Raw genomic sequence first — 17218 nt, 5'->3', positions numbered from 1 at the left:
TACAAAGAAACATCTCTTACAAAATAAGATGCAGGAAAAACTCGGCTACTGGGGTACATATAGCGTACCGTATCTAATTTCAAGCTTATACTTCATGCATCATCAGGCCTCGCTCTCCCTTGCCTGTCTTCTCAACACCTTTCCATTCACAGGCAGGTTTGGAAGATGACGACAGCATGCAGCCCTTCCTACTCTGTTGAAACTAAGGGCATTGTCCTCTCTGGTTTCGAAGTTCTCATCTTTCTACTCTTCTCTGGCTGATGCAATGAGAGCTTATGCACACCCTCCATTTTAACTACTTGTTTGTGTTCAGGCAGATCACTGGCTACAATATATTACCACTGTACACAGAAAGCCCCTCAAGTCCCCGCAGCCAAAACATCCGTACACATTCATTTTTATCAATTTGACTGCTTAACTTATGGAAAAATATGCCGAAGTTACGCAGTATGGCCCTAGAGCATACACGTGCCTCAGGGAGGCAGAATATACTCTGGAACTGGACATGATGTTGCTGTTTTGTGCATTGTACATTAAAAATGAAATGACCTCAAAGAGGGAAAAAATAAATCTAAGACAAGACAGCTTTGAAACAGACAGGAGGGCCATGCCAGCATCCCGTATTACCCCAGATGAAAATAATTCTTCTCCCACTAACAACAATCAACAGACACATTTCGCTTGCAGGCAAAACCTGGCTGCTGTAGTGTAGCTTGGTTTTATTTATGTCCACAAATATTTCAAAAAAATTACAAAATACTCAAATGGAGAGAACACAGAAGTCACGATTTCTGGGTTTCTACTCTGTTTACACTGTGTTATCCCATGGCAAACTACTCATATATACATTAAGCTTCAAGATATATATAAATGTAGCAGTCAGAATGTACACTCTGCTTTAACGGTGCAGTGAAACAAGCTCAACCATGACGACATAGAACAAGAGAGACGTTTCAAAAACACTAAAGCAAAATTAAAAAATAAACTTTCAAAACAGAGGAAAAATAAGAGAGATTTCTTAAAGAAAATCAAAAGGTCTGGATTGTTTTAACAGGGCATCGAACACCAAGATGGCTTAAAAAACCACTGCATGTAAAGTTGTAGTTAATCATTGGTCTAGAATGGAAGAACTTCAGTGCTTATTTGCTGAACGATGTGAACCAAAAAAAAAAAAACCCCTACAAATTATCAGAATGCTTTTCTGGAGGAGGGAAAAAAAAAGGAAAAAAGGAAAAAAAAATATCAATGAACAGCTTTTGAGCAGACTGCAAACTTCAGCTGAAAAAACCCAAACCCACAGAGAGAGGACCATGGGAAGCAATTAGCTATTTTTTTTTTTTTTCTTAAGAACTACAGCTAAAAGGAACAGCAAAACAGAAGACTCGGAAGAAATGGCTGAAGTGGCTGAACTCCCCCAAACTCCCTAATTCCAAATGGTTAAAAAAAAAAAAACGAGGGGAGGTTTAACCAAAATGCACCTAATGAGACCTTTAAAGTAAACTGAGGCACTCTCTCTGCTGAGCAGACCGATCTTAGTAGCTACTTCACTGTTAGCAAAATTAAAAAATGTTATTCAGAAGAAAACCGTTTCACCTGATCACTGCAGACAGCGACTGAAGACTTTACCATCCTCAATTCTACACTGACCTCACGGGTTCCAAATCTCAGGAACGCTAGCTGTTCCTCCTAACACCTTCACAGAGAGCTCAAACACAGCAGATGGACCTGGTTAAACGCTACTGCGGCTCTTTAGCACTGAGAAATCTGGAACGGAGGACAGAAAAAAAAGGAAGATCAACATCAGCTGAAACAGTCCTCCCCTCTCTCCTATACACTCTTGCCTTAAGTGGACCTAGAACAACCCAATGCATATTTTTAATTAGTAAATGGATGTTCCTACCTGTCTGACAGTGATCTTTGGGCATTTTCACTGGTCTGAGATTTGTGAGGTGGATAAAGCCCTGTGCACGCCATGCCTTCCACCAGAATGTATGATTAACTACAAGTTTATCAAACATGGCTCAGTACAGTCCTATGACACAACCATCACACCGAACAGGCCACAACAGCAGAGAGAGCGCACTCATGAGTGAAGGAAGAGAATGGGGGGAAGTTGCGCACCAGCAGAAAAAACGGCCAGCAGATTCAGATGTCCATTGGGTTGCATCACCCTCTGCTCTGGCAAAGAAAACCCATGGCAAAACAGTGAAAACAAAAAAAATTCTGCCTCGACAGTAAGCAGAGCTGTTTCCGAAACAACGCTCACTGGCCTTCTGTGGATTCCTCTCTTTTCCCACCCACATGGGAACTAGCCAACAGGAGTTACTCTGCACGGACCTGCTGTGTTGGGAGTCGCTGTCCATACATCTGGTTAATCCCAAAGCAGTAAGTTCCTGAGATACAGAACACTGGTGGCAGTTAAAAAAGTTTTTGCTTACAAAACCAAAACTAAAACAGTCAAAGAGAAATACAGACTGGTCTTTGCAAAACAACGTTAAGAACACTAACTCAGTTGCCTAGTCCACTTTTCTTAAGAACGTATCAAACGTAAAGAGGCCAGAAAGAGCACGTCCTCCAAAAATATGCACACATGCATACAAAATTCTGGCTGTACGAGTTTGAGCCACGGAACATTTTTAAAAAGAGATCTTAGAACAGATTATTTCTTTGAACTTTTGCCTAAAGTCTAAAACCAATGTAGTTAGATTAAGTTTCAAAAGGTAATAGGAAAGAAGTGTATTATGGCCACACTGAAAATTAACCCTTGAAGTAGGCATCAAAAAGGTAAGCTAGTTCCAAGGGACATCTGTACTGCTGAGAAACCCAACTCAACAGAAATCATCTGCAGAACAGAGAGATGTAACACGAACAAAAAACCCCCGAACGACCAAACCAACCAAAAAACCAAGAACAGAAACAGTCATTTGCAACATTATCCCTGCAACTCCCTTTAATGCTTATTGTTGATATCAAACCAAATTTCAAGCTTTTACCCATTTGAAATTATTGATACCCATCATTCCCTTTAATTAAAGGGATAATTATATATATATTTTTTATTAAAAAATCAACTCTGTATTCTGTCAATACCAGGTAGGAATTCACAATTTGTGATGTTACTGAAAATCAAGATAAATGTTTCTGGAGTTTTGTTTTGTTTTGTTTCTCCCCTCTACCCAAAAAAAGTTATTTACAGACTTAAAAAGCCATGCTGCAGAACTGAGCTCTCTTTAAAATTATGAAGATTTCCTACAATGTATTAAAATAAAAGTAGATTTTTATTATTATAGCACTTGGATTCAGAGCTTGTTATGTCACCTACTTGCAATCCTTGTTTTTTTTAAAATAGCTATAGATGCATTGAGTGTCTCTTCACGCACAGTGACTTGTGTTGTGAACCTGATTCTAGCACCTACTCAAAACAAACTAGTAAGGAAAAAAAAAAAAAACCAAGATTGCAGGAAGTTCTCTGAATATTCCACACAGTCCTGTATTTTCAATAGGCTTCTGAATACGTTGTCATGCAGGGAGACCCACACCAGTCTTGAGAAATCTTCTCTACAAATGAACACTATGCTGATAAGTCTCTACTTGTTGGGTGGTTGTTTCTGTTTTAAATATATAAAGAAATCTTTATAAGATATTCTTTTCCTTTTGTAGCTCTTATTGTATGTAAAAATGTTCCACTCCTTCCCAAGGACTGGGGTTCCATAGCCAGCATTACAAATAAATAATTTATTACAACTGTTTGTCGCCTTCTTTCTTCAGCCGACTGAAAGAGAAAGAAAACTCATTTTAACAAAGCGAAGGAGGTGTCATGACACTTCAGAGATAGCCTGCCTTCCTGCTGACCTCACCCGGGGGCCCTGAAGGGAACAGAGCTTGCAACAGGACTTGTGAGCTTCCAGCACGAAAACGAGAGCCCTTGTAAGAGCAGCGATAACCCTGTCTGCTGCGGGAGGAAGCGATGACCCTTTGCTACTTTACACGTGAGCAGGATCGCTAGCGCCAGCTCATCAAGCTGCAGATACGACAGGCAGCTTCAGGCAGGCTGGCTGCCCCCGTGGCACAAGGCCAGCAGGCAATTTTGGAGCAGGAGCAAGGACTGAGCAGAGCAAAGCAGTGCAAGGCAGGTGTTTAATAAGCTGCTTCCTATACATCCTTGCTACCCACAGACATGCAGAATGACCCTCGCTCGGTGCTGGGGGCTTTTTCTTCTGAGCTGACGTGCTGTCAGTGGTCACTGCCGAGCAGGAGCGAAGGTGGTGCCACGTAAGGCAGGCCAGGAAGAGAACCACCCTGCTATCATCAGCACCGTGTGGCATTCTGGGGAGGAAAAACTCGCACGATCCATCTAGGCATTCTCAGCTCGTAATGCAGGATCTGTATTACTCACACATTTCAACTTCCTATTGCCCTCAGCCATCTCAATATTTATTGAATTCCTCCCCTCTTCTCACTCCTAAGGCTTTACCCACCCTCCTTCCCTGTTCTCAAGGAAGAGAGAAAGACGTGGAAGCATCACTCGTAGGAAGCATCACACTAAAAACCCCGATCAGAGGTAATTCTGCAGTATGACTCAACCAGTCTACATCCTGTGCCAATAATTTGGATCCAGCTTCCAATCTGCCCTATCACCCATGCCCAAATTAGGTCTTTCTACAGCTTCCCGTAACTGCATCAGGACAGTAACTCAGCACACGGTAAGAAAGGCAGTAATTCAGAAGAAAAAAGATGGAATACGGAGAAAGATGAAGGAAGCTGTAGCACCCCCACATCCCCAAAAGCCTTCACTGCACCTCTCACCTGTAATAATCTTCCTGACTTGGTAGATGACCACCATGCATGTGAGGATGCCCATGCAACCACTGCTGCTCCATTGCCAGTCTCTGCAGCTCTGCTGACTGGGCATGCATGGCCTGCAGCTGGTGGGCTGCTGACATAGGAGGTGGAATGGCACCAGGCAGATCTCGTGGGTAAGGAGTACCTAAGAGAGAGTGGCTCATTTTTAGACACTTGTTTGCTATGAGGTCTGCAGAGAGTTGTCCCATGAAGCTTTTTTTTCTTTTTAAACCAACCACCCTTTGGCTGTAACCTACGTTACAGCTCAACTCCACCAACTCCCCTCCCCCCTGCCAAGACCCAGAAGAAAAGATGACAGTTCACATCAAGAGCCATCCTTCATAAAGGACCATAAAATGCTCTCACCAAAGACTGGATGTCGGAGCATTTCATGCTCGTGAGGTGGCTGCCCTAGCAATGGGTTGGGGATGGTCCCAGGTGGGTAGGGAAAACGTGCCAAATGGGGTCCAGCTGCTAAAGGATCCACCAGCGGGTGAACAGGTCCTGCTGAACCTTTAAAACAAGGAAAGAAGAAAAAAGCCATCAACTACTTTGGGAAGCACCGCTCACCGTTGGGTGATCAAAAGCCCTGTTAAGACTTGAGCTGGATCAGCATTTGGCCTAACTGGCATGTCATTACCAGAGGCTTAGCTCCATCCAATTTGAAACCCGCTTTTCTATCTTCAAGTGACACCTGCTTACCAGAGAGTCTTAACTGTTAAAGTAAAGCAACAACCCAGCGCTTTCAATTTCTACAAGAAAAAGAAATCCACCAAGCAACAGGGAAAACCAAAGACGGTCAACATTTAGAAACATTGTCCTCAAAACTCTTTCCCATTTCCCCTTTACACACATAAAACTGAAGGACCACTACTGATATTTAGTACAGAAGCACTTAAGCATCCTTCTGAGTTTACCAGTACTACTTGACAGGCCAAAAGCTGTCAAAAACCTTTCTCTGGGAAAGCTGACATTGTCACCATCCTTGTGTGGAGAGAGACAGCTGTAGGTAACCTCCCCGGTGTCAGTTTAAATGAAAAAAAAAAGACACCAGCAGAACGTGAAAAATACCCAGCTCATCTGCCACCTCTGCATGTTGAGCCGTTAGCAGGCTGCAGAGGAACCGCAGATGAAAGGAACACAACGCAGCTAACGCGACTCTCCTCAGTTGTTCTCTGGTCCAGAGCAGAAGTGCGTGGTCCCTTCACACGATCCATCCCCACCCTAAGCAGACACACAGGTGATGCACTGTAGCGCCTTACTCACCTACGGAGCCGCTCTGGAGCAAGAACTACTTGGAGACACTTAAGAGCCCCTAACTGTATTTTATCTGGCATCCAAGATTAAAGTCAAATTACTTTTCAAGTACACGTACGAGAGACTTGACAATCAATTGACTTGGCTTTGTCTGCACCAGTGTCTTGCCAGACTGAGAGCGAGAATGTACCAGCCGTTATTTTTGTCCAGAAGAAATGATGGAGAGTATCTACACTTACCTGCAGAGGTGTAGGTGACTTACCTGACACCAGAATCCTCGTATAGATACGATCTATGACAAATTTCTTCTGTTACCAACGGGGTATGTAAGCCTGCCTCAAACTGAACCAGGGTGTAATTTGTGCCGTCAGTCTCAACCCAAGCCCACAGCTGACAGCTTTAAGAATGCTCATACTCAGCGCCATCCTCTCCTACCTGTAACCCCCCCGCCCCTTAACAATCTCCCAAGACCCTGCTGATTTCCTTGCTATGCAATCTGGCTTCTGCAACAGCACTCGGCTTCCTTCCAAACTCCAAAAAGCAGACATCCCAGCGACGTTCAATGCCTATAGCTCCAAGGCAAGTATGCTATATTTGCTCGTACAAACACTATGTCTGTAGCCAGCTGCATCAGAAGCTGCTCTTTAAGTTCTTGGACTTTCTTTTTTTTCCTTACTTAGCAACTACTGCACCTGGTGCCTTGCTTGCTGTGTTCTCTCCAGTCTGCCACCAGAAAATCAGAAAAATTCTGTTTATTGCCTCATCTTCCAGACTCCAGGTTCCAGACTCCATACTGGAGTAACCATGTAGCCTGCTTTAGAAATGAGCAAGGCATTGATTCATTTTTGAGACTATTAAATACTTGGGGAAAAAGATTTCCACATCTAAGAACACACTGTAGCTAAAAAAGATGCCAATCCATAAAATTAGATGGTTCTTATGAGAATTGTGACAGAGAATTTGAGCTCAACTGAAGCCAGATGGTTGGCATGTCAAATGGCTAAGAGAGAAAGTTCTTCTCTCCCGATTTTTTTTTCAGCCCCTCTATGGAAACATCGGCTTCAGCTCCTTTCCAGCTCTAAGTCATAACAGCCTTTAGCATTAGCAGTGTTACCAGTTCCATGACACCTCTCCTAGCGAATTCCCCCCACCCAAGGGAGTCCCACCTGTACACCAGACACCACACAGGTGGCTCTCTCGAACTCCAGTACTTTTAAAAATAAAACGGAACAGCAAATCTTTTACAGTCTCAATGAAGATCGCTGTACTGTTACCACCATTTACTTTATCACTGTAATCGGTCCGCCCTCCCAAAAAATAATCGTTTGCATTTCAATTATCACAACCTTATACAGCACAGAAGTCACACCACATACAAAAACCAGGGATTTTGCTGCCGGAATGCCAGAATCACAGTTTGCCTGTTTGGGGTAGACTTCTGCGATCAGCTGACGAGAGCGGTTCCCTAGGAAGCTGCCTCGCTCGTGTCCCTGGGCTCACCTTGATGTAAGGGATCCTGCTGATGTAGGTGTAAATGCGAGTGTATGTGTGAATGTTGGTGATGGTGAGGCGTGACGTTGAACATCTGGAGCCGTGCCAACGGGTCGTTTGTCAGCGATGCCATCCGCTCGGCGTGTATTCTCTCTGCTGCCAGTCTGTCGGGGTAGCTCATTTCAGGCCGTAACTGCGGGCCTGCCAGTGCAAGTCTCTCTCTTTCCAGGGGGTTCAGACCCGGGTGGAAGGAAGCGAACGGGTGAGGTCCTGCTGTTGGGGGAATAGTCAGTGCGCCATGCCTGGCAAAATGCTCCATGGGGTTAGTAGCCGGGTGCAGGGCATCTAGCTCTGGGGGCTTCACCTCAAAGCCAGGTTTCATCCTCTCTCTCAACTCTCTTTCCCGGATTTCTCGCTCTCGGATTTCCCGCTCTCGCAGCTCTCGTTCCCGAATGGTGGGATCCACATTGTAGAGGCCGGGCATATGGTAGGCCAGAAGTGGATCAGTGGGGTTCAGGGGGACAAAGAAGGGATGGTTACGGTTTGTTGGCGACATGACATGAGGACGGGCGTATTCACTCAGTGTTCGTAAAGCAGGAGTATCCGGACCAATGTAAGGTGGCACAGCAGCAATGGTCGTCGGCGGAGGTTCAAAGGAAGGTCTCATATGTGCTGGCCCGCTGAGCTGAGACTCTCCAAGACGGCCTTCATGGGAGGAGCTGGATACCTTCTGCTGCACAGAAGGGGGGGAAGAGAATTTTAATTCAACACACTTGGCTGAAAAACACAGCGGGCACACACTCCCCTGCTTGTGCTTCAAGCTCTAAGAGGAGGTAAGTTCAGCCTGCTGAGCCTCCCAACTCCTGCAGTTGTGTGCTCCAACACGGTTTGGGGAAGAACTGGATCCTGTCTATCCTGCAGGCCAGAAGACAACGACTTCGTAGTGGCAGCCTCAAAGCTGCACTAACTGCTTTACAGTTAGTACAGCAACAACTAGTTGTTACGTGTCACAGCTAGGGGCAACAGGCAGCTGGTACATGTCACCACAGACTACCAGTTTTGTTTGCAGTGTGTTCTTCCTCTCCACACTCACTTGTATCCTAAAACTTACTAAACACAAGGAAAGTCATCTCCACAATGTGGAACGCAACGAATTCCACTCCTTGCACATCAGGACTTTGCATCCTGCTCTCCCTTCCTGTACGAGAGCAGCACAGCACTTCTGGGGAGGGCAGTAAGCACAGTTTACCCACGCAACTGCCCCAAATACAGCAAAGTCCCCATGTATGACACATCCCTTAACAGACAGATGCGACATCCTGACTTTTATAATCCTACAGAAAGACATAGCTGTGATTCAGATCTCTGAGATGCACCTGGAATAGGAAGACTTCAGCACCTTCTTTTTCAGCATCAGTAACGTATTACCAACCTACCAATTCTGTTGGCCCAGAAGTAATCATTCCTTCCCAACAGGCCACAGAAAAATGGATTAGTTGTGTTGGCTCTCTATAATAAGACTGGAGTTTGGGTCTCCCTGTTAAAAGAAAAAAAGCTACGTGCCTTTAACTAAGTTTACTTCAAATTTGAAGTCTCCAGATGCCATTTTTCCAGCAGGCAGCACTCTTGTGCCTGCACAGTAGCACAAGGTACGCAAAGGCACTCACTACATCTGCACAGAGCGCTTTTCTGCTGCAAGTAAACGGAAATACTTGGCCCAGTTATCCCCAGCTGCACTGGCCTCCCGCACGTCAGAAACAGGTCAGAAGGAGAAACTCTCCATTTCCTTTAAAGAGAAGAAAGTCTCAGGCAGGGCAGGAGGTGCTCAGGGCTGGTCGGCTTTCACTGAATACACGAGGCTCCCATATTCACAAATACCTGGTTGCACACTGCATTAAAGAGCTTCTGGGGATCCGCATTCCATAGTCACCAGCCAGGTCAGATCCTACCACGCCAACTCCCTTAAACAGCTCGTAGCTACAAATAAACCTACCGCGGCTCTTTCTGCTTCTCTTTCACGCTCCCGCTCCCTCTCTCGTTCCTTCTCTTTTTCTTTTTCTCTTTCCCTCTCTTCTCTGGCTTTCTGCTCTGCTTCCCTTTTGGCCTTTTCAATGGCCTCTTCTCTCTTCTTGGCCAGTTTCGATCCTGCCAGAGGCATAAAGTACAAGTCTGCTCTTGAGCATGAATTGTAGCCACGGTCCAGGTGCTTATAGAACCTGCAAGAAACAAAACAGAAAGAGCTTAGCCCTGGGAAAGATGCAAGAGTCTGGGATTTAAGAGCAGCACGTCAAAAAAAGTATCACTCTACACTTACACAACAGCACTACCAGCTTCCCCGAAAGCCATGAGAAAATTAATTGTACCGTATTACTCCACAGACAAGCAAGAGTATAAAACCCCTCTCACAATTACAAACTGTAAAGCCCTCTCTGAATCTGCTGGCCGAAACGGCACCTTTCCAGAAAAACGGGGCAAAATCATGCTAGAAAGAGAGGCTGACAGGATGCGTAGGTAAAATACACCCAGCTCCCACAGAAGCTCATTTCACAGCTCTTGGGAGTGCCCTGCTACACAGAACGCCAGAGCACATTAAGGAAGCACTGCTGAGAACCTCCATACCTGGCCGACTGACTAGCGTGACTTGGTGTGTCCACCACAGTAGGTTCTGGTGATGGACTGCGGGGTGGAGGGGGAGGGCTTTCTGGTTCCTCAGCTTCATCTGGGACTTCTTCCTTGATCTGAATAGGTGGTAGCGTGCAGGCTGTCACCACGGGCACGTTTCCACTAGAAGCTGCTGACGTGGAGATGGAAGTCTGAAGTGGGATGCCAGGCACAGTGGGTGGCGTGGAAGTGGAGGGGCAAGAAGGAGGGGTGATGGAAGGTGGGCCTCCTGGGACAAAGGGATGCTGAGAAAACGGGGGCTGGGAGGATACCTGATGGAGTCCAGACGGGGGGTGATTAGCAGGTGGGGGAAGGCTCTGACTCTGCGTCAGTACAGGAGGCTGGGCTTGCGAAGACTGCAGCGGCTGGCTTTGAGGCATGAGCTGCAAAGGAGGAGGGTGTGCAGATGGAGGATGATGAGTTGAGAGGGAGCTCAGAGGTTTTAAAGCAGGTGGTGGAGGCAAGTTGGAGTTCATTGAGAACGGAGATGGGCCGGAGAGATGAGGAGGGTGCTTGTGGGATGGAGCAGTGGGGAGCTGAGGGATCGGGGTGGTAGGGGGAGGTTTGATATGAGGCATGGCCATGGGCGCAGGCGGCAAGGGCTGCTCCCGCGGAGGCTGAGCCTGCTGCAGCGAGGTTGCAGTGGGCAGGACAGGCTGCGTTACCTGAACCTGGAGAGCAGAGTGAGAATGAGATGGTGCCTGTGTCTGAAGGGGAACCTGAGACTGAGATGACTGAGTGGGGAGGGAAAACGGCTGGGAAGGTACAGGATGAGGCAGGAGGGGCTGGGCCTGCAGGCTGTGAGGGGCAGGCTGGGCCTGACTGTGGAGCGGAGGCTGCGCGTGAGGCTGCGAAGAGGCAGGGGTCGGCTGGCTCTGCGAGACGCTCAAAGGCTGCAGAGGCGGGTGGGGCGACGGGAGTCTCTGGGGGTGCAAAGCAGGGGCCTGCTGTATGTGAGAATGAGGGGGGGGTGGCGCAGGGGCCTGGGGCTGGCTGGGGGGCTGGGACGCTGACGGCGAGACCTGCGGCGGAGCCGAAGCAGCACTCGACGCTGCCGGCAGCGATGCTGGTAACTGGGCCGATATAGGGGGCGTAGGAGGAGGAGCCTGGCCAGAACCGCTCTGTGCCTGCAGCATTTGGGGCTGTGCCTGCAGCACTTGCTGTTGAGCAGATGAATCCGAGTCGCTCTCATTGTCTTGAGGGCTAGGGATGCTGGGCGACGTGCTCCGGTTATCCTGGTCAATGTCCTTGGGATCACTGCTCCCTTCGTCATTGACACTGCGGCTGTCGGAGCTCTCGCCTTCGCCCTCACCCTCGGAGGGAGAGTTTGGCCTGCTGATCTCCTGCAGGGAGAGGGGGGAAGAGTAACCACCGTGCGTGAGAAAACTGCACAGAGAACATCACCAGCATGCCACAGGCTGCAACCTGTTACACAGGCTGTGCAAACACAAGCGCAAGGACCACCCTTTGAACCCCACAGGACTTAAACCAGCACAGGCACCATAAATATCCAAAGGGAGGGTGCAAGACAGTGGAGCCAGGCTCTTTTTCGCAGCGTCTAGTGGCACTGGGCCCAAACTGAAACAGAGGAGGTTCTGCCCAAACATAATGAAGCACTTTTTCACGATGACGGTGACCGAGCAATGGAACAGGCTGCCCAGGAAGGCTGTTGACTCTCCATCTCTGGAGATATTCAAAAGCCAGCTGGACATGGTCCTGAGCAGTTGGCTCTAGGTGGCCCTGCTTGAGCAGCGAGGGTGGACTAGATGACCTCCAGGTCCTTTCCAACCTCAATCATTCTGCGATTCTGTAATACGGAAAGCTCAGTGCCAAAATTCCCAAATCCTGTGTGCAGAGTGAACCTGATCAGGTACACGGAGCTGAAAAGACATCCTGGAAGTATTTCAATTAAGCTTTGACACCATTAAATTAAGAGGACTCCAGTGGTGGTCTTCTACCTTGCCACAGAAGAGGAAAAAACTGATTTCAATTAAAAATAACCAGGGGGAAGGGGTGGAAAACAATCCAAGTGTACTCCTATACAGTTGATATTGATACTAAAACAAAACAAACCCAAAACACTTCTGGACTTACGCCCTATCACTCCACCGTTTTCCAACAGAAGGAACACATAATATTGGTTGCTTTCCAGGCACAGATTAAGTTACAAATTGCTGTGGCTTAAATGGATTTCATGTTTTGGGTTTGTTACCGGGTTTGCACCCTCTCCCGCTCTCAAACTATTCTCAGGGAAAGTACGCCTCTGTGGGAGACTCACTTGTGTTTTGGATTTTTTGGCATTGGACCTGTCAGGTTCCTCTGTGTCAGAAGCTGCCTTTTCCCGCTGCCTCTTGGAGTTCTTGAGAGGAGAAGATACTTCTTCTTTTATCTTCTGCCACAAATGAAGCAGAACACAACAGTTACCAGTGGTACAAATGCAAAAGTAAACTGAGCGTGTGCCAGTGCTACCATACTTAATATAAATAAATGAGAAGGGTTCCTACGGAGCAGGAGGACTGATGAGAAGTTGAGGAAGTCAGTACTTAACAACAATGCAATATGCACCTGTCCCTGTGTCCAACCGCAGGTTGCAGGGGAAATCTGCTCTGGAGCTGCTACTGTGTTCTGCCATCTGCCAGGAGCAGCTCCCAGAAGACCTGCATGTACATAATGCTCTAGCCACTCCCTCTGGAGGTCAAATTTAAGACAGAACCCAAAACAGACTCCAATTTTACTTCTGCAGACAGAAACCCAAGGAGCCGTTTGGTTTGCACACAAACGCAGCACACATTCCTGACACAAGCCAGTAGGAAAAAGGGACCTCGAGCACAGCATTCCTCATCATGAAGATGTGGTCTTCAGCTTGGGAAGTGAAGGAGTATTTTAAACAAAGCAGTTGTCTTCAGCTGTGCAGAATCAAGTCTATCCGGAACTCATACCACATCAACTGGCCCAGTTATACTCTTCTAACAGAGAGCAACACCAGTGGCTAACACAGGATGGAGCAAGAATTTCTGCAGCAGACAGGCCCAGGATAAGCCTCTTTCTTGTACATGAAAGTCTTGGTTTACTGCTGATATTCAGGGAGGGATATTTTTACATCCCCTCAAATACAGCCCTAACAGTGAGTAGCTATTACAAGATTACTACCTTCTTTCACGGCCTGGGACAGCTTTATACATCACATAATTACCCAACCTAACTTCAAATTTTGCTAAGTTCTCAGTTTTACCATGTGAAAACTTGCTGCACACTCCCATTTTGACTTTTTTTTTTTTTTAAAATACTTATTTTTAACTTGCTACTTTTCAATTTACACTGCTTAATGGCAAGCCTTCGCACTTCATCTGGCTTTGTTTCCTCAGCACTCCCTTGGAAAGGCACTTATTTAAACAGACTAAACTGTCAGCTTGCTCTGAAAAATCAAGCAAATACAGAAAAACAGTAACAGAAGTAGTCTCCATTACTACATATTCACATTCCTTTGTAAACAAAGATTAAGTACTGCTTAAAAAAAAAAAATCCCCAAAACTGTCTACTTGTCTGAAATAGAGCATTTCTGAGCTGCATTACTTCCATGAGCCTAATGCTTGCATTTGCATCTGAAATTGAAGGATTAATTTCTCATGAGAGCAGTAAGGTTACGTGGGGATATTTTACCGGTTTTTATCACTACACATCCTTATCTACAGGAAAAAAGCATCAGTCAGATGCACCAGTGAATTTTTTGCTTATCCACACAAGTAGAAATTTCTAGGTCACTGAGAGATTCCCTGGCCTCTAGAATCTGCATCTCATTTAGCTGACTGAAGAGGCCTCGGGTGTCCAGTCCTAACACAAAAGAAGAATGGGAAAATTTTACCTTGGTAGACTTCTTCACTGAATCTGCTTTGCTGTCATTACTGGAGGTGCTGGCAGCGCTAGGCGAGTTGCGGCCACTGGAACGGATGTCTTCGTTAATAGGTGAGGCTCTACCATCAGGGCTGGCTGGCTGCTTTTTACGACCACTACGTAGTGTAGACATCTATTTGTTTAACAGAAATAAAAGTGTATTCAAGTCAGCATTTGTCCAACCTCTTCACTTTTTTCTGTCTTACATCAGGGCCACGGAGGGCCCGCTCCGGCTAAGAGCCTGAAAAATGAAAAACCAAGAGAGTTTAACACCGGTACAATTTTTCCTTGAAAGCTCATCTGGACTTAAAAGTAGAAGGAGGCAAATCCTTAATCTTTCTACTCAAAACCATTAAGGGCTGATTATTTTATTTAGTAGTGTCTGCTAGAAATGACATCAGAAAGATGTTCCAAAGCTGCCGCTGTTTGCATGCTAAATTTTCTTCATAAAACGCATATGAGCACCCAGTGAATGAGGCAGGAGGGGATCCTCCTGTTCCATTAAAAAAAAAAGTCTGTTGGCATTCAAGCAGCCAAGACCAGTTTCTAAAACTACAGTTTCAATGTGCTCCTGCTATGCAATAAGGAATCACAGCAGAGTCTATTTCAATAATTAATGCTGTTTCCCTCCAAGTCTGGCAGTTTTCTGGATGACTGGCTACCATGAAAACAGGGAAGCCAACCTTACCTGACAGTGTGGCCTCACAAGGTATTTAGAAGTAATGGTCACATCATCATGATCAGAAAGATGGAGAGGGAAGGGGCAAGGAAAAAAAAAAAAAGTATCTGCTGCTTTTTATCAGCCAAAACCCAAACCAAACACCGAATTAACTAGAGGTGCCGTCAGGCTTCGCACGAGTGACCTGGGCACAGTAAAAAATTTCCCCCCAAGGAAAAACTGTGACAGAGCACCCTAACCACAGGAGCAAACAACGGTTTTCTGCAGGGAAGAGATTTTAACTCCAGTCATACGAGGAGACCACACGAACAGCATTGAATTTTTCAAAACTCTTCCTTCAAAACAAGCCTAAGGGCTTACCTCTGACAGGATCCAGCTGGAGGAAGGAGACATACTAGTACAGAATCTGTAATGACACACTGGTCAAGTGGCCCTTATGATGACAGTCCACTGCCAGTCATTAAAAACATGGAAATAACAAGTCTGACTAAAACTTGCAGAAAAGACATTTCAGCTCCTTTTTCGGAGAAAGCCTCCACCCCAGCAGATCTCACGCTTGCACACACAAACGCAGCAGCAGGCACGTACCACGGCAAACAAACACGACGGAGAAAGTGTCATTTTAGAAGTTTGACCACCTTTTCCCAGACCACACCTCCTCTTTACAGAAGAAGCTGCAATGCAAGAGTGGTAAGCCTACCGAGCCTCGACTCCGCCGTGTCCTCATGCTATGCTTTCCACTGAGTCCATCATCTTCCTCTTTGACAGGCTTAAACATAAAGGGTGGAGGGTCTACAGGCTTCTCAATGGGTGGCAGCTCTCCGTATTTTTTGAAGTGAATGCGACAATCGGTGCACAATAAAATGTTTTCTCGACCGCCGTGGTGCCAGTCCTTGGAGGCTTGGGGCAGGAAAAGCAACAGCTTAGAAACACACAATGTACCAGATCCTCAGCACGAACAGACTGTGCTATTAAAAAAGCACACAACAACTCGAAAAGTAGCAGCTTCTCTACAGGCAACCAAGTTGGAGAAATTTCTGCAAAACTCTGTCCTGTTCCAGGCTTAGCCTGTGTTCCAGTGTATGTGTTCAACGTTCAATTTACGAACTAGTTGTTTACTTAAGCAACTACAGCTTTGAAAACAAAGCAAGAAGCCTTATTTGCTCTATCTGGGAGCTAACAGGGAGCTGCTATTCTCCAAAGCTGTGGTTTCTTAAAGCAAAGTGAGCTATGAACTTCTCACTTCCTTCCCTTCCCTATTTTGGGGCTTGCACTTCCATGCCATGCCTATGCCCAAATATCAGACAACCTTCAGGAATACCTACAGGGACGGGGCTGCTGCAGAAGAGATTTGGTGCAGCGTACAATATCGATTTGCTGTATCACAAATTATAAAGATTATGGATTATGCAGATTTTTTTCCTGGATAAATGTTTACCTCTCAGGATTCTCTTTGTCACCGCAAGATTAATTTGGCGGCAAAGCACAATTAACTCTGCTAGGAATGCTGCGTAGTTCAGCTGCTTCAACCCCACGTTTTTTTGAACAGCTGTACATGCACACAAACTGCTCTTGCTTGAATGAACCGGCATTAAACAGGCAGTAGCAGAAAGGAGAGAAATACAGCAATGAATCAGGTGCATACTGGTGGTGAAGCAGTGACGACAGGCGTAGCCCTTCAGTTCCTGTTCACTGTCCTCGCTGTCAAAGTCATCTTCACTGGCCGAGCTCAAGTCCACTGAATAAGAACAAGGGAAGAAGAGGAAAATGGAGAAGAAAAAAAAAAACTCAGCAGGATTCTCAATTTCCTTCTACTTGGCTAAAACAACCATTAATAATAAACAGTTCTTGCATAAATTTTGTGACTTCCTATAACCACCTTGCTTTGGATGGCCCCTACTTTGATTTCGCACACTAAGCAAGGCCAGACCTCATCAGCCCCCAGACCAACGGAGGATTCCAGGATTGCGCCAAGTGATACAATCCACAGAACTTTTCATTCAGCACACGGTACTTTTCCAATTAAGTTGTCCTTCAAATACTGTTCAGGCTTAGTGAGAGAGGCTGTGTTCCAACAGCGTGATTTTCAAGAGAAAGGAGGTTTATCTCTAGAACCTGGTCAAATTTAAAATCAAATATTCTACACCTAAATCCTACTCTACTAGATTCTGTGGACAGATACTGTGGAGGCTCTTCTGTTTTTATTTCGTTTCTAGACTTCATCTTCTAAACCAGAGGCGGACTGCTGCTATGCTCTGTTAGACAGTGGCTATATTTAACCTATTTAACCCACGAGCTAGATGTGTTTCGTGGGTGGAACAATGCTTACATATAATGTATCTGTCTGAAAAACATGTTGTGATTCTTTTGGACAAGAGGTACTACACGGATACTACC

General features: G+C 46.0%; 1 protein-coding gene across 1 annotated transcript in view; it reads right to left on the bottom strand.

Annotated features, from left to right (window-relative positions):
- Window positions 1–3738: 3738 nt before the first annotated feature.
- Window positions 3739–17218, bottom strand: part of RERE (arginine-glutamic acid dipeptide repeats) — a 173986-nt gene continuing 160506 nt past the window's right edge. Inside the window, exons 12-21 of the mRNA XM_086476019.1 lie at window positions 16467–16559; window positions 15522–15721; window positions 14114–14275; window positions 12530–12643; window positions 10210–11594; window positions 9584–9806; window positions 7600–8323; window positions 5209–5355; window positions 4807–4987; window positions 3739–3772 (exon numbers count right to left, since the gene is read on the bottom strand). Of these exons, the coding sequence (XP_086332145.1) occupies window positions 3739–3772; window positions 4807–4987; window positions 5209–5355; window positions 7600–8323; window positions 9584–9806; window positions 10210–11594; window positions 12530–12643; window positions 14114–14275; window positions 15522–15721; window positions 16467–16559 (3263 nt within the window). The remainder of the gene's footprint in view (window positions 3773–4806; window positions 4988–5208; window positions 5356–7599; window positions 8324–9583; window positions 9807–10209; window positions 11595–12529; window positions 12644–14113; window positions 14276–15521; window positions 15722–16466; window positions 16560–17218) is intronic.

The sequence above is a fragment of the Leptosomus discolor genome, chromosome 20 (genome assembly GCF_034619465.1).
Source record: "Leptosomus discolor isolate bLepDis1 chromosome 20, bLepDis1.hap2, whole genome shotgun sequence".
NCBI lineage: Eukaryota > Metazoa > Chordata > Aves > Leptosomiformes > Leptosomidae > Leptosomus > Leptosomus discolor.
Note: the sequence above shows the minus strand (reverse complement) of the source record. Positions and strands in the feature narration are given on the sequence as shown.